We start from the raw sequence: 15784 nt of genomic DNA, 5'->3' as shown, positions 1-15784 counted from the left end.
ACAATTTGTGGCCCTCCCACTTAAGAGTATTTTACTTTCCACTCTAAACTTGCCCATGGTGAATTTGTTCTTTCTTTAGTAAGAACAAATTAGCTTAAATATGTCTTGACCTGCTCTGGATTTTACCATCCTCCCCAGTGTTTCCAAAGAATACGGTGCAATTCTGCTCTGGTAAATAGACATTTATAGCAAAAAAATTGTCCAGAGATTGTAACAAAGTAGAGACAAATTCATCCCAGAATCTATCACAAAGTAGTAGGTTTTCTTTTCTTTGCACTTCCAAATGATCTGCCTGCTCCTTTGTACAGACCTGCAACAGAATTTACTCCATCCTAAGCCATAAGTGAAAATGTTTATTGCCAGGTGACCTTGATCCTGTCTTTTATGACAAGTGTTTCTTCCGTAATGGTATGAAACTTCCTCTCATTCTCCTTGAGGGTTTCAAAGTTTCTCTGTGTAATTGTGCAGTCATCCTCCACATTGCCTCTGGTTCCTAACTTGGTGGTTCTATCAAATCCAGTCAGTGCGGTCCTGCTTTTTGTGCTAACATAATAAAGTGAAAAGAGCTACCAAGGTTGGTTAGTTCCAAGCAAGGTAAGTTATTGAGGAGCATGAATTGTTGCTGTCTTCTGGTCCAATTCCTTCATAAATGTTACCAGTCTTTGCCTACCTTACAGTTCCTAGGATATTTCCTCTGATGTAGATGATGGTTTCTCATATGCTGCCACATCACATGTGATATGCAAACCCAAACAGAAGAATTACTACATAGCCTACCTTGAGAAAAATCAGTTTAATAACACATAGATGGGAGGTTAATTTGACAAAAGCTTCCTTTGGTTTTCTATTCTGCCTCCTCTCTCTTTCCCTCCACTGTCCTTAAATCTGGTCTAAAACCTACCGTAAAACTGCTGTCAGACTAAAGGGCCTGCAGTTTTTCATCACAACCTCTCCCTTCCTATTCTTAGGGGCAAGTGGCTCATTTGCTTTTCTTCAGTCACAGAGTTGTGTTCTCATGCCATGAAGACAGGAAAAGCTCTTCTCACCCAGCAGTTCCATGTACCAGTCCTTGCCGAACCTGGCAGTGGGGGTTAGTTAGCTCTGACAGTTTCAGTTTGTTCACTTCCACGTTTGGTTTCTACATTTTGTGGTAATTGTGATCTAGCACCTTCGTTCCTAGGAAACCACATGCATTTTTACACCGTTATCTTTAACACAAGATCTTTGTCATCTAGGGAACCAGCTCACCTTTCTCATCTCACTTTGCTCAGTAGACTAAGAATTCTGTGCATACGGGGAAGAATAGATCCTCTATTCTATATTTAGCATGCATCCTTACACATGTTTTGACTTAAATTCGAAACTCCACTTCATTCAAGTTGATAAGCTCCTTTTCATCTTAAATGAATTATTTTAAGCTGAATCCTGAGTTTAACAAACTTTAATACCTTGAATTTGAAGAAAGCAGCAACATCAACCAAAAAACTCCAAGCCAACCAAAGAAAACCCTTATTTGTAAACATGGGGTTTAGAGTTTAGAGACTGTGGTGGCTCAGTCCAAAGCAGGGGCACACAGGATGCATTTATATGATTAAATGAGAGCAGGAGGGACAGGGTGCCCTGTCTTGAAATTGCTGTGTCACACACAACCTTGTTCCCTGGCTCGTCAAAAGAAGAATTTGCTAAAGGAACCTCCAGCTCTACTTCATTCAATATAGGCAAAGCGTCTATTTTTATTGTAGGCTCTGCAAGAGCTATCTGATCTGCTGTGCACAGAACATTCCTGGGAAAATGTGAGACTTTTTAAAGGAGTTCTGTGATGCAAAAGAAGTTATGTTTTACAGAAAAAGGCACATATCAAATAAACAAGAACATAGAAAACTAACGCCTGAAACAGACTTTGATGACAAAAGAAAATTTTTGGTCTGTAAAAGCTAAATAATAGAAGAGAGAGCCTACTGGCTTGAGAAGTACTGTTGAGCTTTGCAAGTACGGCTGTTAGGATCAGATCTTATTCCTAGATCACGCTGTTTTAGTTAGGATCTACAGGGATGATTAGACATGCACATAAGGAACAGCGTTAGTGCTGTAAGAGGTTTGCTACTTTCTGAAAGTCACATAGCAGTTTACAGTGCTTGTACTCACAGTGTCCGTAGAGTCGGACAGGTTAGCATAAGACATGAAAGCTCAGCTGTGAAGTGTTAGTCTGGCTCTAGATAGAACATTCTCCATCGGCTCAAGGAAGACCAGGGTTTCAATTAGACACTAATTAGCACTCCTATGTGTGACACCCTTATACACTTGGAATTTCAAAACAGTTCAAACATGACAGTGGTGTAGTTTCTGTGACCTTTTCTCTTTTAATGAGAAAATTCTTTGTGTGAAATAGACTTATACTCAGTTCAGGAAGGACTTGGTTATTCAGCCTAGGAAATTTTAAACAAGATTAATATTTGCAGTTTTAAAAGGAGGAAAGGGGATTTCTTTGGGGTAAAATGCTGAAATGCTTTCTTAGTTTAAGCCCCTATTAAATATTATCTTTCCAGGTCTTGGCTGTACAGTTGAACTAAAGAATTTTTCTGCCTGAAGCCAAAACAAACAGAAAATCACTAACAGTAATAGGGTGGGAGCCTTCAAACACGAGATGTGTTCATTACTGGTTTCAGAGGTGAAGAAAATACATTTAAAGGTAAGAGAAAATGCCGGAAGATTGCTCGGTCCACTTGAAATAAAAGAACCTCTAAGGTTAATTACAGGTTTTTGTGACCTGAGCATTAAGATGACCTTGAAAGCTACTTTGGATAATATTTTGTTTCAATTTTTTGTCACATGGTGAAGCATAAACCTTTTTCTTATAGGAATACAACGAGGATGTTTATTGGACCTACTCTGCAGCTCTTGGGAACGAAACAGAAAAATAAGTTAAAAATGTGATTTTCAGTTATTATTGTATGCACTGATATTATTGTGAGACTTCTTTCCAAGCATAAGCCTTGCAGTTCCAGTAGAAAGTGGGCAGTTTGAAGACCGTTTACATATGCTCCCCCTTCATTTTTTCTGTCTTTAGGCTTATACTAGAGACCACATCCAAAGCCTACTGACATCCTACTTCAGTAAGATTTGAATTAGACCTTACTTTTCTCCCATATTAAGTGAATCAACTGCATTTGTAGGTTTTAGGAACTGCTTTTGCAGCATGCTGCTTGTAACCAAATAGTTTGCACTGGGTGGTAAAAGCAGCAGGGATTCCCTTTTTCCTTACCTCTTTGCAACCTTTACCCTCTCCTATTCTGGATTTGGGTATGTAGAGATAAATAGGTACTGTATTCCTCTGGGTCCCATCCAGCTCAGATAGGTGAGATTGGACTGCAGTGGGATATAACATCCCATTTTTTGTATGGGTCATGGGTAGGTTACTGTATCACGAAGTGAAGGATGGCACTCCTGAGCAATGCAGCTTCATGCTTATTCTCCCCTTAGGCTGGAATTACAGCCATATTCCAGTCCATAGCATAATCCAACCATAAATGCAGTAGCACAGACTCAGCCCTTCCCAGGTTTGAAATTCCCATCCATCATAAGTAGTTATGGGGGAACAGCTCTGTTTTGAACAAGGACTACACAAGATTAGCTTCTGGTTTAAGACTGGGGAAAGAATTACACCACAAATAAAGTCTGTTTAAACTTTTTGTTTATGTCAAATTACATCAAATCAAAGGAAGGCTATGGTTCTGCTCATAACCTCACAGAAAATAGCGGGTTAATGTTTTTTTTGGAGTAGTCTAAGAGATTAGGACATAAACTTTCCATTGCAATTGTGTCTAAATCCCCGGATGCCTTGCAAAACCTAGCAATGTTCTCTACTCTGAAGTATTCAGAAGTTGTTAGTCTGTTCCATTTATTTTTTAGTTTCCTTAGCTGGTATAAATGAATGCAGTGGAGTTTCATTGTTTTTCACTGTCTGAGGTACTGGTCCCAGTAGTACCAGTAGAAGGAGAGTTAAGGGAGAATTAGAGCAATAGGCAGGGGCTGGATGGCATTGTCTGCTTAAATGTGTATTCTGTAAGCATTTACCCTGATTTTTTTTTTTTGCTTTCTAATGACTGAACCAAACAAAACAAGTATAGACTGTTTTACAGACTGGTTAGCACTTGTTGTCTGGTGCAGAAAAGATTAACAAACCTACTGCAGGCATGAAGAAACACCCCAATTATTTTTGGGCAGCTGCAATATTAGAAACAGTTTGCTGTAGTTCACTCCAGATAAACCCTTACAGCTAAGATATTTCTATGCTAATCTTTCCTTTGAGATGCTGTCATGTGTTTACTTTTAAGGATATGTAAGCCTCACTGAAAATAGTCACAATGGGTGAGCAAACATTGTTCCACCATTATAAAATAATTTTAAATAAAATCAGATCCTTCGTGCTACATGCTAAATGAACACTTCTAAGCCCAGCTTCAGTCACCAGGTACGTAGCTGAGTCCCTCTAGTGGCATAAACATTTATTTGGCTTTAACATGTCATTAAAATTCTCTGTTACAGTCACATTATAGCAATAAATTCACAGGTAGCTTTTTTGGACACGCTAAGGGCTGTGGCAAAGTGGATCTGGGATTAGATACTGTGCAGGCTCCTGTTAATGAATGTAAATTGATTTTTAGCTGTGAGGGGCAATTATAGATGCGCTGGAAGGAGAAGGGAATTTTTAAAAGGATATTCTAGGACTAATTGCAATCAGTAAGGAACACGCAAAGAGCAACGTAATACCCAGGACAGCCAATAGGAATAAAACCTTATACACAAATCTATCATGTTCTAGTAGTGAAGGCAGTTTAAAAACACTGATCTCCACTTAGATTGTAAATGCGCATCACCCTCTTCTCACTCATGTATTCTCTCTCTCTCTCTCTCCCCCCTCCCACCCCCCCTCACATACACACACACACACAGAGCACAGGCTCCTGGATTTGTAGAAGACAGACATCCAGGGCACTTCTTGGCATCCACAGGAAAATCATATGGGATTAAAAACCCACAGCAGTAAGTACTCGCTGCATTAAATGTTTATTAAGTGGCATGCTGTCAAAACCTAGACTTAATAGTAAATACAGGAGGACTTTAATGGAAATTGGTTGTATTTGATTTTTCTTAGGAACTGCTGAAAGCTGCCGCTTGAGGATTACAACTTCACCTTTTGCTTTTATGGATGCTTGTTTACTATCCATGTGGTATCCTCTGGACAGCCAATAATCCATTCATTATCCACACTGATTGAGTGCAGGAGTAGTGCAGTGGGAACTACTTCACTCAGCTGACGGCAGACGACAAAAGGAGGGAAATGATGAATTCGGACAATTTAACCTCCCAAAGCTTCCTCTCTGCTATTCACAGCAATGCCAGCAATTTATTCTCTGGGCTCCAGTTTGTTCAGTCCTTCAAGCCACTCATCATCCCCTGCTACTCGCTAGTGGTTTTTATTGGTGTCATTGGGAATTACCTTCTCATTTATGTCATCTGCAAGACAAAAAAAATGCACAATGTCACCAACTTTCTGGTAGGCAATCTGGCTTTCTCAGACATGCTCATGTGTGCAACCTGTGTGCCTCTGACACTCGCGTATGCCTTTGAGCCCAGAGGATGGGTGTACGGCCGTTTCATGTGCTACTTTGTTTTCCTGATGCAACCTGTCACTGTGTTTGTCTCTGTCTTTACACTGACTGTCATAGCTGTGGACAGGTATTATGCCATGGTGTACCCATTCCGCAGGAGGCTCACCATCCCTATTTGTGCTTATATCCTGGCTGCTATTTGGCTGCTGAGCTGTACCTTGGCTGCCCCAGCCTTGGTCCACACTTACCATGCAGAGTTCCCAGAACTGGACTTCTCCATCTGCGAGGAGTTTTGGTTCCACATGAAAAGAGATCGCTTAGCTTATGCCTACAGCACTCTCATCATCACTTATGTACTGCCTTTGGCTGTCATCTCCCTGTCCTACCTGAGAATCTCTGTCAAGCTGAAAAACCGCGTAGTGCCAGGCAACGTCACCCAGGGCCAAGCTGAGTGGGACCGAGCAAGGAGGAGAAAGACTTTTCGCTTGCTAGTCTTGGTGGTGGCAGCCTTTGGAGTCTGTTGGCTGCCTCTGCACATCTTCAACATGATAAAGGACATAGACATCAGCCTGATTGACAAGCAGTACTTCAACTTCATCCAGCTGCTGTGCCACTGGTTTGCAATGATGTCTGCTTGTACCAATGCCTTCCTCTATGCCTGGCTCCATGACAGCTTCAGGGGGGAGCTGAAGAAAATGTTTGTCTGGAGGAAGAAGAAAATTGGACCCACTACAAACTGCATTATGGCCAGTGTGGTGCTGTAAATGAGAGCTGGTTGCAGTGCACTTCCTTCATGCAGTAACAATGTAAGTCTTTTCCACTTCTAATTACTTGTTATTCCTGACGTTTGTCCACAGGGCTCAACTACAGTGACACAAGTCCCATGCATAGCTTCCTCAGCACCTCCACCCCTACAGGGAAGGAGAGGCAGGTGTCATGCCCCAAAAACAACTTGACTTCTTTGGCTGGAGTTAGAGGCCAAGGAGATGTTAGCCTAACAAGACACCCTTATGTAAGCTACAGGGATCGTTCCTATCTGTTTTGGATATTGCTGGCAGTATACAGACATGAATATGAGACCTAAACACCTCAATGAGGAAGTGTTTTGGATCGGGTAAAAATTATATCTGCATATCTACCTAGAGTCCAGTCCTTAGCACAGGATCTAAGGTAGAGGACTAACAATATTCCTGAGTCCTCTTGCATTACAGCCATGCTGAAAATAGCCTGTGTCTCTCTGAAATGCCCTTCCTGAGCTGCTGTCTCAGCTGTGGGCTGCAAACCAGGTTGGTGGGAGCGGCCCCCAGGCTCCCTCTGGCAGCAGCGACATGCAGATGTGTCCCCACTCCTGAGTGTGCAAGTGATGTGCGCAGTGATGGCAGCAGCAAACTTGCCCTCCCTCCAAGCGCCTCTGTACAACACGACCGGCTGGCTTGCGTGCCTGTGGCCCTTGGTGGGGCGTGCTGTGTCTGCTGGCACGGTTTCCTCCCTCGCTGTCATCTTCTCCTTGCCACTGGCCGGGCAGATGGGGCGGCAAGGCTGCTCACCTGCTGGCCATGGCCAGCTGCACAGGGCGGGCAGCTGTGCCCTGTGCTTTCTGAGCCCAGCATCATCACGCAACCCCAAACCTCCTGTGTCTCGCGAATCTGCCGCAGAGCATGTAGCAAGGTGAGATGCAGTATTGGGAGAGGGGAAATAAAACCGGAGTGATGTGATTTCTGTGAGGTGCAACAGCCTGTTTGGTGGATTTGCTGATTAACAGAGCTATAGAAGGAGTTGATGGGAAGAGGCAGGGGGGAGTCTTTACTGAAAGTGAGAAGCACGGATTTAGATAGTAAGTGTCACCATCAAGGATGGACAGACCAGAAACATAATGTGTGGTCGAGAATCATACAAATAAAGGAGCATTAAGACATACCCCCACTTTACCGACATTGAATTGCGTTCCTGCCATTGTCTCGTGTAACCCCAGTTTGCTGACCCTACTGCAAGTCAGCTGTGCTCCCAGCCAGAGGAGCGGACGTCGTCACTGCCTTGTCGGTGCTGAGATGCTTTCCATTCACCTCCTGAGGAACAGATTTTGACATCTGGCAATGCCGCCATCAGCTTTGATCCCCAGAGACAGCCAGAGACTTTGGTATTGTCTTCAGGAGCACTTCTGGAGGTGTCTGTTAAGATACAGAGGGTGGAAGGGGCTGGTGACATTGAGCTGTGCATGAGCATTGCACATTGTTACCAGTCAAAGAAAGACTTGACAAATGGAGCAGAGTGGCAAGTGCTCTCTCAAAAGAGAGTCTTTTGGGAAGAAACAATTTCCTTTGACATTCACCTTTCAATCAGACGAGGGACTTAGAAGCTATAATCAACCTAATGGTTTCTAGTTGCCTCCTCCCTGACCTGAAAATACCTAAGATAATAGGTAAGTGTACAGGACAAAGTTCTGAAAGCAGGCATTGTTTCTGGAGAGGTTTCTTCCAGCTGGCTCAGCCAGAATCTGGGATGGATGGGGAGCTGCCTGATGCTGAGCTGAGATCAGCCGGAGCAGCAGTGCAATCCAGGGGCAGTTTTGGTCGTGACTAGCAAGGGCACCTATTCAACTGCAACTGCACATGACCCAAAACATATACTCTGTGAGGCGTCGAAATAGACGAGAAGGAAGAATGAAGCAAGAGAGGATGGTTTCTCTAGTTTGTGAATTTGCTCCTACTGTGAAACTGATTATCATTTGCTCATCAGCATTCAGTAAGCTTAATGTGGTTTAAAAAGTACACAGATGCATATGCACCCACTGGGAGAAGCATTGGAAAAATATTTGAAATGCCTTTTCACAAATTTCCTTAGAAATTCAAGCTGTTCTGCTGTTAGTAATGAGGAACGGGATATTAGAAGCTGATTACAGGCACAGAATCAAGGAGGTCCTTTTAAAGTGGGCATTACTTGCGTTCACTCTGTGATTAAGTGTATCTGCCTTGCTTGCATTGATTTAAAGATTTGAATGACCTATTAAAGCATGTTTTGCTTTTGCTGAATTTTAGGAAACTGATTTTCCTTCAAGCTCAATATAACAATTTACTGCAATAACTAGTGATTTTGAAAAGGCAAAACCCACCCCTTCCAATCAAACTAACCAAATTTTCTAATGCTTTCAGCTTTTGTTTCAGGGCTCTTTTGAGGGGAATGGAGAGTAGGACAGCAAGAGAGCACTGAAACTACACTGCAAAAAGCAGCTTTAAATAACAAAATCCTGATTTTGAGAGATTTTTCTTCTATGGAATTATGTTACTTCCAGCTGTTAATGTGCCGGTTTGTAAAGGTTAATTAGCACTGAGATGGCCCGTAATGTGTACAACCTCATGCACTAAATACAGACGGCATTGTAATCCACAGTGATCCAAAGCCCAGTGGAGTACTGGGAAGACTCTTGTCAACCACAGCAAGCCTGGGATCATTCCTACTTACACATCATGTTTTTATTCTCATTTGCCAGCAATGCAGTTTGGCTTATTAATGTTCCTTTGAATGTTAGTGACTGCAGAGGACTGCTGCAGAGGGCTGCACGAAGCAAACAAGGGAGTTCTCTATTTTTTTCTTTTTTTTTCCTTGAGACAGAAATGAAGGGCTGCTCAGTGCATATATTGTTCCCACAGTGACAGACGCACTCGGGAACATCTCACCGGTGGCTGCAGCCTCTGGAGCTGCCATTCCAGCTGTGCCCAGGTCTGTCATCTCAAGGTGGTCCTCAGGAGTGCCCAGCACAGTGGCCATCCTTGTTTAAGTGCTGGTTTAGCTTGTACTTGCCTTGAATCTGTCAGGCCTTGTATCTGCAGCAGAAAACTCTGCGTCTGCCCCTTGCTTCAGGCCCTTCTCAGGACTTGGTTTTGCAGGTGCACCCTGAAATGCTCCATGTTCCCCAGCTGTGGGCTCCTGAAGCTTCTCCCCTCTCCTCAGCAGCCCCCTTGGTCCACCTCAGTGGTCTTGTAAGGCTATTTTTCCAGGCTTTCCCTGGACAGTGCCCAAAGGAGGTCTGGTCCCAAGCAGGAGGGCTGGGGGTCCTGTGGACTGGGGGGGATTGAGGCACAGCCGTGTTCACTCAGCCCCACCTCTGAATCAAGCCCCAGGAATCTCTGCTCAACATAATTACTGTTTTCTCTGATAGCCAGAGTAATAAACAATAATAAGATTTAGAGGCGCATTGGTGTGTTTCTTTAATCCAGTTATGCAAATAATTATATTAAAAGCCGTCATGTGAAATGTGTTTGCTAATCTCCACTCCTTTCCAGGGAGCTGCTGTGGTTCTCTGAGGGATCAGGGCTCATCACTCCCCTATTTTTGGTGGTATAATTTTTAATTATAATTTAAGAAATCATTGCATGCTTTGATTTTATAAAATAGCCTGGTTTGAAACTTGGTGAACCTATTAACTTTCCCTGTAAGGGTTTGAGTTGTTTCTTGCTTACACTCACATCCAAGGACTCACATGCTGCAGGGCAGCTGTTCTGCAGGGATGGAGCTGGGCTTGTGTCTGAGCTGAGGTGTGGCAGAATGCTGTATGCTCCTCATCTGCTGGGATTTCATTCTAGTTGTTTACATGTACTGAAAGACTTTTAGTGGGTAGAGACCCATGCGCTCTGCATTTTACAGCAGCAAATACATGTTATTTATGATGGCTCCTTGGGCTGTTCCTAAATGAAGGTCTCCATTAAACGCTCTGAGATGTACTACGGAGTTTGTACAGATGCTCTGTGCTGGTGGTTGCAGGCAGATATCAAATGCCTTAGCCAGCAGGCGGGTGATCAGAGCATGACTAGTCTTGGGCTTAGGAAATAGAGGGCCCACTTAGGACCACACTTAAATTTGTAAAAAAACTGTAAAAATCATCTGGGAGATTTCACAGGGGTCAAACCTCTACAGCTCAGCAGGCTCTGCATATCTTAAATGTGGAGATTAATAGAGATATAGAAGGATTTCATGGGGAGAAGCAGGGGGGAGTCTTTGCTGAAAGTGAAAAGCACAGATTTAGACAGTAGGAATGACAGCATCACAATTTGAAGCTAGCTGTTCTGCATAGTTGGAAGGACTCACAGAGCATCGTTCTAGCAAATACACTCTATTTCCAATGTTTATAGATGCAGAAATGCTTGATCAAACATAAGCTACTCCCCATGGTCAAATGTGGGATTGGTATTAAAAGGTGACGTACTTGTGGAACATATAAAAAACTAAATCAGTATTTGATCAGGAATTAAAAAACAGATTAGATAGCAAAAAAAGGCCACTAAATCTGAAATCAGACAGCCAAAGAAGAACAACAGTTAATATAACCTCAGTTAAGGTCAGGTAGAGTTGGTCTCTCCCCGACCTTGAAAATGGCAGCTCAGTGCAGTCAGCAAAGACTAACTTGTTTGTGCAATGCATTGCTTTAAATAAATTTTCCTTATGCTTGGATGAAGAAAACTGTGAGAGCTGTATCATATTTGAGGAATGACAGTTTATCTGGGAAGGGCAAGAGCAGAACCTGCCAGAAGGCCATTGCTCACAGGAGCATGTTGAGTGCTTCCCAGCTGATAGATAGACTGGGAGAAGATGGTATTTTTCATGCCAGCTGAACAACAGATGCTCTGCACCGTTTTAATTGAGCAAATTTTCTTTGTTGAGGTGTCAATGGTGAGTTATAATTAGATGTCTAAGATTATACAGGGTACAGATATAAGCTGAAAATGGTGCACCTGCAGCTAGGGAAAAAAAAAAAAGTCAGATTTGACAGAACTGTACATCCATCAATCTGCCCACCAGACGAGAAGAGGGCAGAGAGAGAAACAGCATGCTGTTGGTAAAGTCACTGCTGTCTTTGTCACTTCTGCATGAAAAAATATAAATACAAATGTTTACCTCCAGCCCTCCACTCTGACTGCCCACTAGCTTTGTATTTTTTTCAGAAAAAAGTAGTTGCATTCCTCCTCCTTCTCCTGGGAAAAAGGTTGCTCAAGGGTCAAAGCAAATATTCCTGTCTCACAGAAAGCACACAGAAGTCAGGGAGGCTTTCTAAAATGGAGATCACTCTCTTCTCTCTTAAACTTCTTTCTGCAAGCAGTAGTAGCCCATTGTGCCTGACACACAGACTCTGCGCCTAACCCTTTGCTGTGTGTGTCTGCAGCTGGCAGGAGTAAACCTGGGCTGCTTCCCACTTGAAGCAGTGGCTTTTGTGGTTACATCCAGTAAAACCTCCTCCCCATACTTAGTGACTTCATTCTGGGTCAAAACCATCACGAACTCTGGCTCCTTTGTACCTGATTTCCCTCCACATCAACAAAAGTTTGCTTTACTGAAAGTCCCAGAGAACAACTGCAGATGCATCGAATGTACCCTGCCCATGTTAATGAGACCTTGCCTTTAGAATTCGTTATCATACTCCCTGTTTCAAGAGCAGGTTTCTAAGTACATTCCTACCATGTACTGATATAACCAGATGGAACAGGCTTCTCCCAGGTTGATTTCAACCAAATTTTGTATATGTTTCTCTGCTCCCTGCCCTCCCAACCCTCCCCCAGAGTCTTGAAACCATTGATCAACAAGTCAGTAGAAGCAGGAGCCTCAAGGATGTTGAAATCCTAGTGGCTATCTGAAATAAGGAAAAATACTAGCATTTTCTTGGTGCTCCCCAGGGAAGGAAAAGACATCAAAGTGTTCACTCCTTTAGGGACCCAGCTAGGGTTACACTGGGGACGGTGTAAATGGTTCAGAACTAGTTATGAGATGGCGAGGCTGCCTCCTGGAGTTAACGGCATGAAGCTCAAATATACCTCACTGGGAGTGAAATGTATTTGATAAAAAATTTTAGATCCCTATGGAATCTAATATCTACCCTCTTTGCCAAGAAGCTCATAGGACTGACTTTCTTGCCTGTTGTTGCTTACTTTTCCTTTCTACAGCCTGCTTTGTTGACCTAAGTTAATGAAGCTAGTAATTAATATAAATAATAAAACACACACTCAGGAGCTCCCTGCTTTGTGTCTCCAGGTCACTGGAAATCAATTTGGGATCACTGTTATCTATTTGCAGCTGACTGGGTTCTCCATTCCTTGCATCTTGTTTATGTTAATTATCAGTATTACATTGTAATTTCCTTGTGTTTTTTTTTTTCTCTCTGCAGGGAACATACAAAAGGAGATGATGGCTTTAATTCCTACATCTACATTTCCTACAATTTCTGCATTTCCGTTAGGCACTGGAGATGTTTCATCAGCAGCTAGCAGGACCGCAAAGAGAAGCTTGCTGCTTTCCAGCACAGCAATCAGATCTGCCTCTCCTGCTGAGCACAGTTCTTGGTTTCCAGATAAAACGCTGGAAAGGCAGCCTGTGGCTCACAGCAGCAGTAGGGGCTTTAGTGCTGTGGTCTGTGAGAGCCTGGTGATGTGTGTGGTGCAGAGGATCGCTCTTAGGAAGCTCAGGATCCCCCCAGCAACATCACCAACTAAGTGATGTGCTCGGCTGGAGGCAGCTAGTGCTCCCTGTGAGGCTGGGCAGCACGCGGTGTGGTTGCTCTGTCTGTGGTGTCTCAGCCACAGGGAGTTGTGTTCTGTTACCCCATCACACCCACAACAAGTCAGGCTGATGCTCTGGTGAGAATGTGACAGCCAAACAATGCGGTAACTGTGACACACCATCACAGGTTGCCATCAGTCACAGCTCAGGTTTGTGTGACCAGCTGTGTTTGGGAGTGGGGAGGCGAAGCAATGGACTGTACTGTAAAACATACCTGTCTTGGGCTCCTGGATGCAAGAAAGAAAGAAAAAAAAAAAAAAAAAGAAAAGCATAATTTTGGACATCAAGACAACAATAACCATCCAAAGGCTAAATCTGTAATAACCCAGAGGCTGTTTCTGTACAAACGCAGGGGTAACTCAAGCCTTCTGAGTCTGGTCCCTCACTTGCAGCGTGCTGCTTCAGTGTATTTGCTTTATTGCATCTTTCTTCCCACCCCGCAGCCATATGTATGCGTGAACCATCAGTGTGTGGTCCAGGGACAGATGAGTTGAGGGTGGATGCACCTGTGAAAGATTTTTTTATAAGAGTAATTGAAAGTTTGGGGATGGGGTTCTGAGGCAAGTGTTCAACCAACCCACTCCTCAGCAACTGGGCAACTCTGGAGGAAGTGAGATGAAAATAATCCCAGTATCATGTGCAAGAGGCAGCTACGAGCTACATCACCTATTAGAAATTACTTTCTAAGTCACTATAATACAAAGTGGAATCATTAAGAAAATAAGACCTTCAACACTCTGCTTCGGAGTGATTTCCCCTCAATTATTGGATCCTTTTAAAATTCAACATCTGTTGTTAATATGCATAACTTAAAAAAATTAAAAACAAATTTGAAACCATCTGAAGCACTAGACACAGCATATGGCAGACCTGTTTAACCTTAACAAGTCAATAGTATTATCATTGTGAATCACTTCTTCATTAAAACATGTATTCCTGTCTGTTGTATAAAATGTTTCTTTGTTAAAGCCTTTTGGACCACCCATGCAATTGTCAGTTATCACAGCTAATTCTAAATTGTTTTGATAGCACTTCTTCTTGGAAAATTGCCACAGACTGAGGATAGACAAAATGTAACATCACTGGTCAAAGTTCCAACATCACCAACAAAGTTCAGGGAAGCTTTTGAAGACCTATGTTTTGCCATAGTTACAAAAGATGGGTTTCTCATTTTCCAGGCATTGTGGAAAGCCCTGTTCCAAACACTTCTCACCCCAAAAGTTGTATACAGGGTTCTGACAAGATCTGCATATTTTTGTAGTTCATAACATTCTCCTTTGGTGCTCACTGAGGAAATATGTTTTCCCAGCAATAGTCAACATGGCACCTCACCCACCTGTCACTGCTGCTTACTAGGATAGGGTGAAGGCGTCAAAGACAGGTTTGAAATACGAACTGGGAATTAAAACCCCAGACTGCTAGACCCTGAAGTCATTAAATTATGGATAAAGGCAACTGTGCATTGAAAGTTGTCTTTCAATCATTTACTGAGAAGATTTACCTCCTTCCCCCATGTATTTCAAGAAAAGGTACTTGATTTTCAGCCTACTAATTTTCATGCAGCGACATCTCCCTTCAGCCCAGTATGAGGCACCCAGTCTCAGAGATGCAGGGTTTAAAATCACATTGTCGCTTTGCATCCTCAGTGGTGGCTGTCAGCTAGTTTAGCTCAGACAGCAGCTTGTTCTGCACACTAGCAGTCAATATTTTGGGTAAAACCTTCTCCCAGTGCATTGTACGAACAATCTGCTTGGGATGCTGTCAGTGCCTCTATGTATTCACCCAGTCTTACAAAGCTTAAATTTGATTTGTGGGTTTGGTCCAGTACTGCTTTTCAAGGACTTAAATAGAAGTGGTAAAGTAACCAGCAGCCCTAGGCCAAATATGTTTTCTATACATACGAAATTTATTATCAAGCAAAACCCAAACAAACAATCCCCAAACCCCAACATGTTAAAGGAATGGATTAACATAAAAAATTTAAATTGTTCTTAAAATGCCTTGATCCCTGGGGATCAGGTCACTTTTCAGAGGGGTAGAAGATGTTTAAATGTTTGCCTACCATTGAAGAAGGTATGTGCAAGTGAAATATTTGGTAGCTTTCTAAACCATTATGGGTTTGCTGAATGACCAGAAAAGCACAGAAGATGCGAGGGCAAGAGGAAAATGCACATTATTTTTAGTGCTAAAACGAATTAGCTGGACAAGCTGAATCTGCACTACATTGTTCAACAAACAGCCTAATTTACAGTGCTAGCTCTGCTGAAAATAGAGATAATTAGGCAAACACTTTTACTTCCAGTTCTAACATGAGGTATTTGAAAACAAGGGTGGAAGGTGGGTTGGGAGAAGGCCAGACTGGTACAGGAATAGTCTTTTTTGACAGCAGTGAATAAAACCTAAATGGAGAATAATGTCAGTACAGCTTTCTAATTCTGAATCTATTCACATTCAAATATTGAGACTGGAGGAGGTGGATAAAGGTGGTGTAGAGCTACATTAAGTTTTGAAATTTACCTATTTAAAACAGTTGCAAAAATAGCAAGCCCTACAGATTAAATTGCAGACGTTTGAAACATGGATCTGCAGTCTGATTTCATCTTTTATTGCAGAAAGTCAAAGTTCTTTGA

General features: G+C 42.6%; 1 protein-coding gene across 1 annotated transcript; it reads left to right on the top strand.

The window, feature by feature from the left end:
• The first annotated feature begins 4949 nt into the window (after nt 1–4949).
• PRLHR (prolactin releasing hormone receptor) lies at nt 4950–14016 on the top strand. Its single transcript, XM_037400231.1, has 3 exons — nt 4950–5043; nt 5156–6418; nt 12763–14016. The coding sequence occupies exon 2, from the start codon at nt 5342–5344 to the stop codon at nt 6374–6376; it is 1035 nt and encodes a 344-aa protein (XP_037256128.1). The 5' UTR covers nt 4950–5043; nt 5156–5341; the 3' UTR covers nt 6377–6418; nt 12763–14016.
• Nucleotides 14017–15784: the final 1768 nt, after the last annotated feature.

The sequence above is a fragment of the Falco rusticolus genome, chromosome 9 (genome assembly GCF_015220075.1).
Source record: "Falco rusticolus isolate bFalRus1 chromosome 9, bFalRus1.pri, whole genome shotgun sequence".
Lineage (NCBI taxonomy): Eukaryota > Metazoa > Chordata > Aves > Falconiformes > Falconidae > Falco > Falco rusticolus.
The sequence above is the reverse complement of the archived record's forward strand: the minus strand, read 5'-3'. Positions and strand labels throughout refer to the sequence as shown.

Bases quoted from the DNA above. Each gene is read 5' to 3' on its own strand.
- PRLHR (XM_037400231.1), top strand. From the start codon at position 5,342: ATGATGAATTCGGACAATTTAACCTCCCAAAGCTTCCTCTCTGCTATT.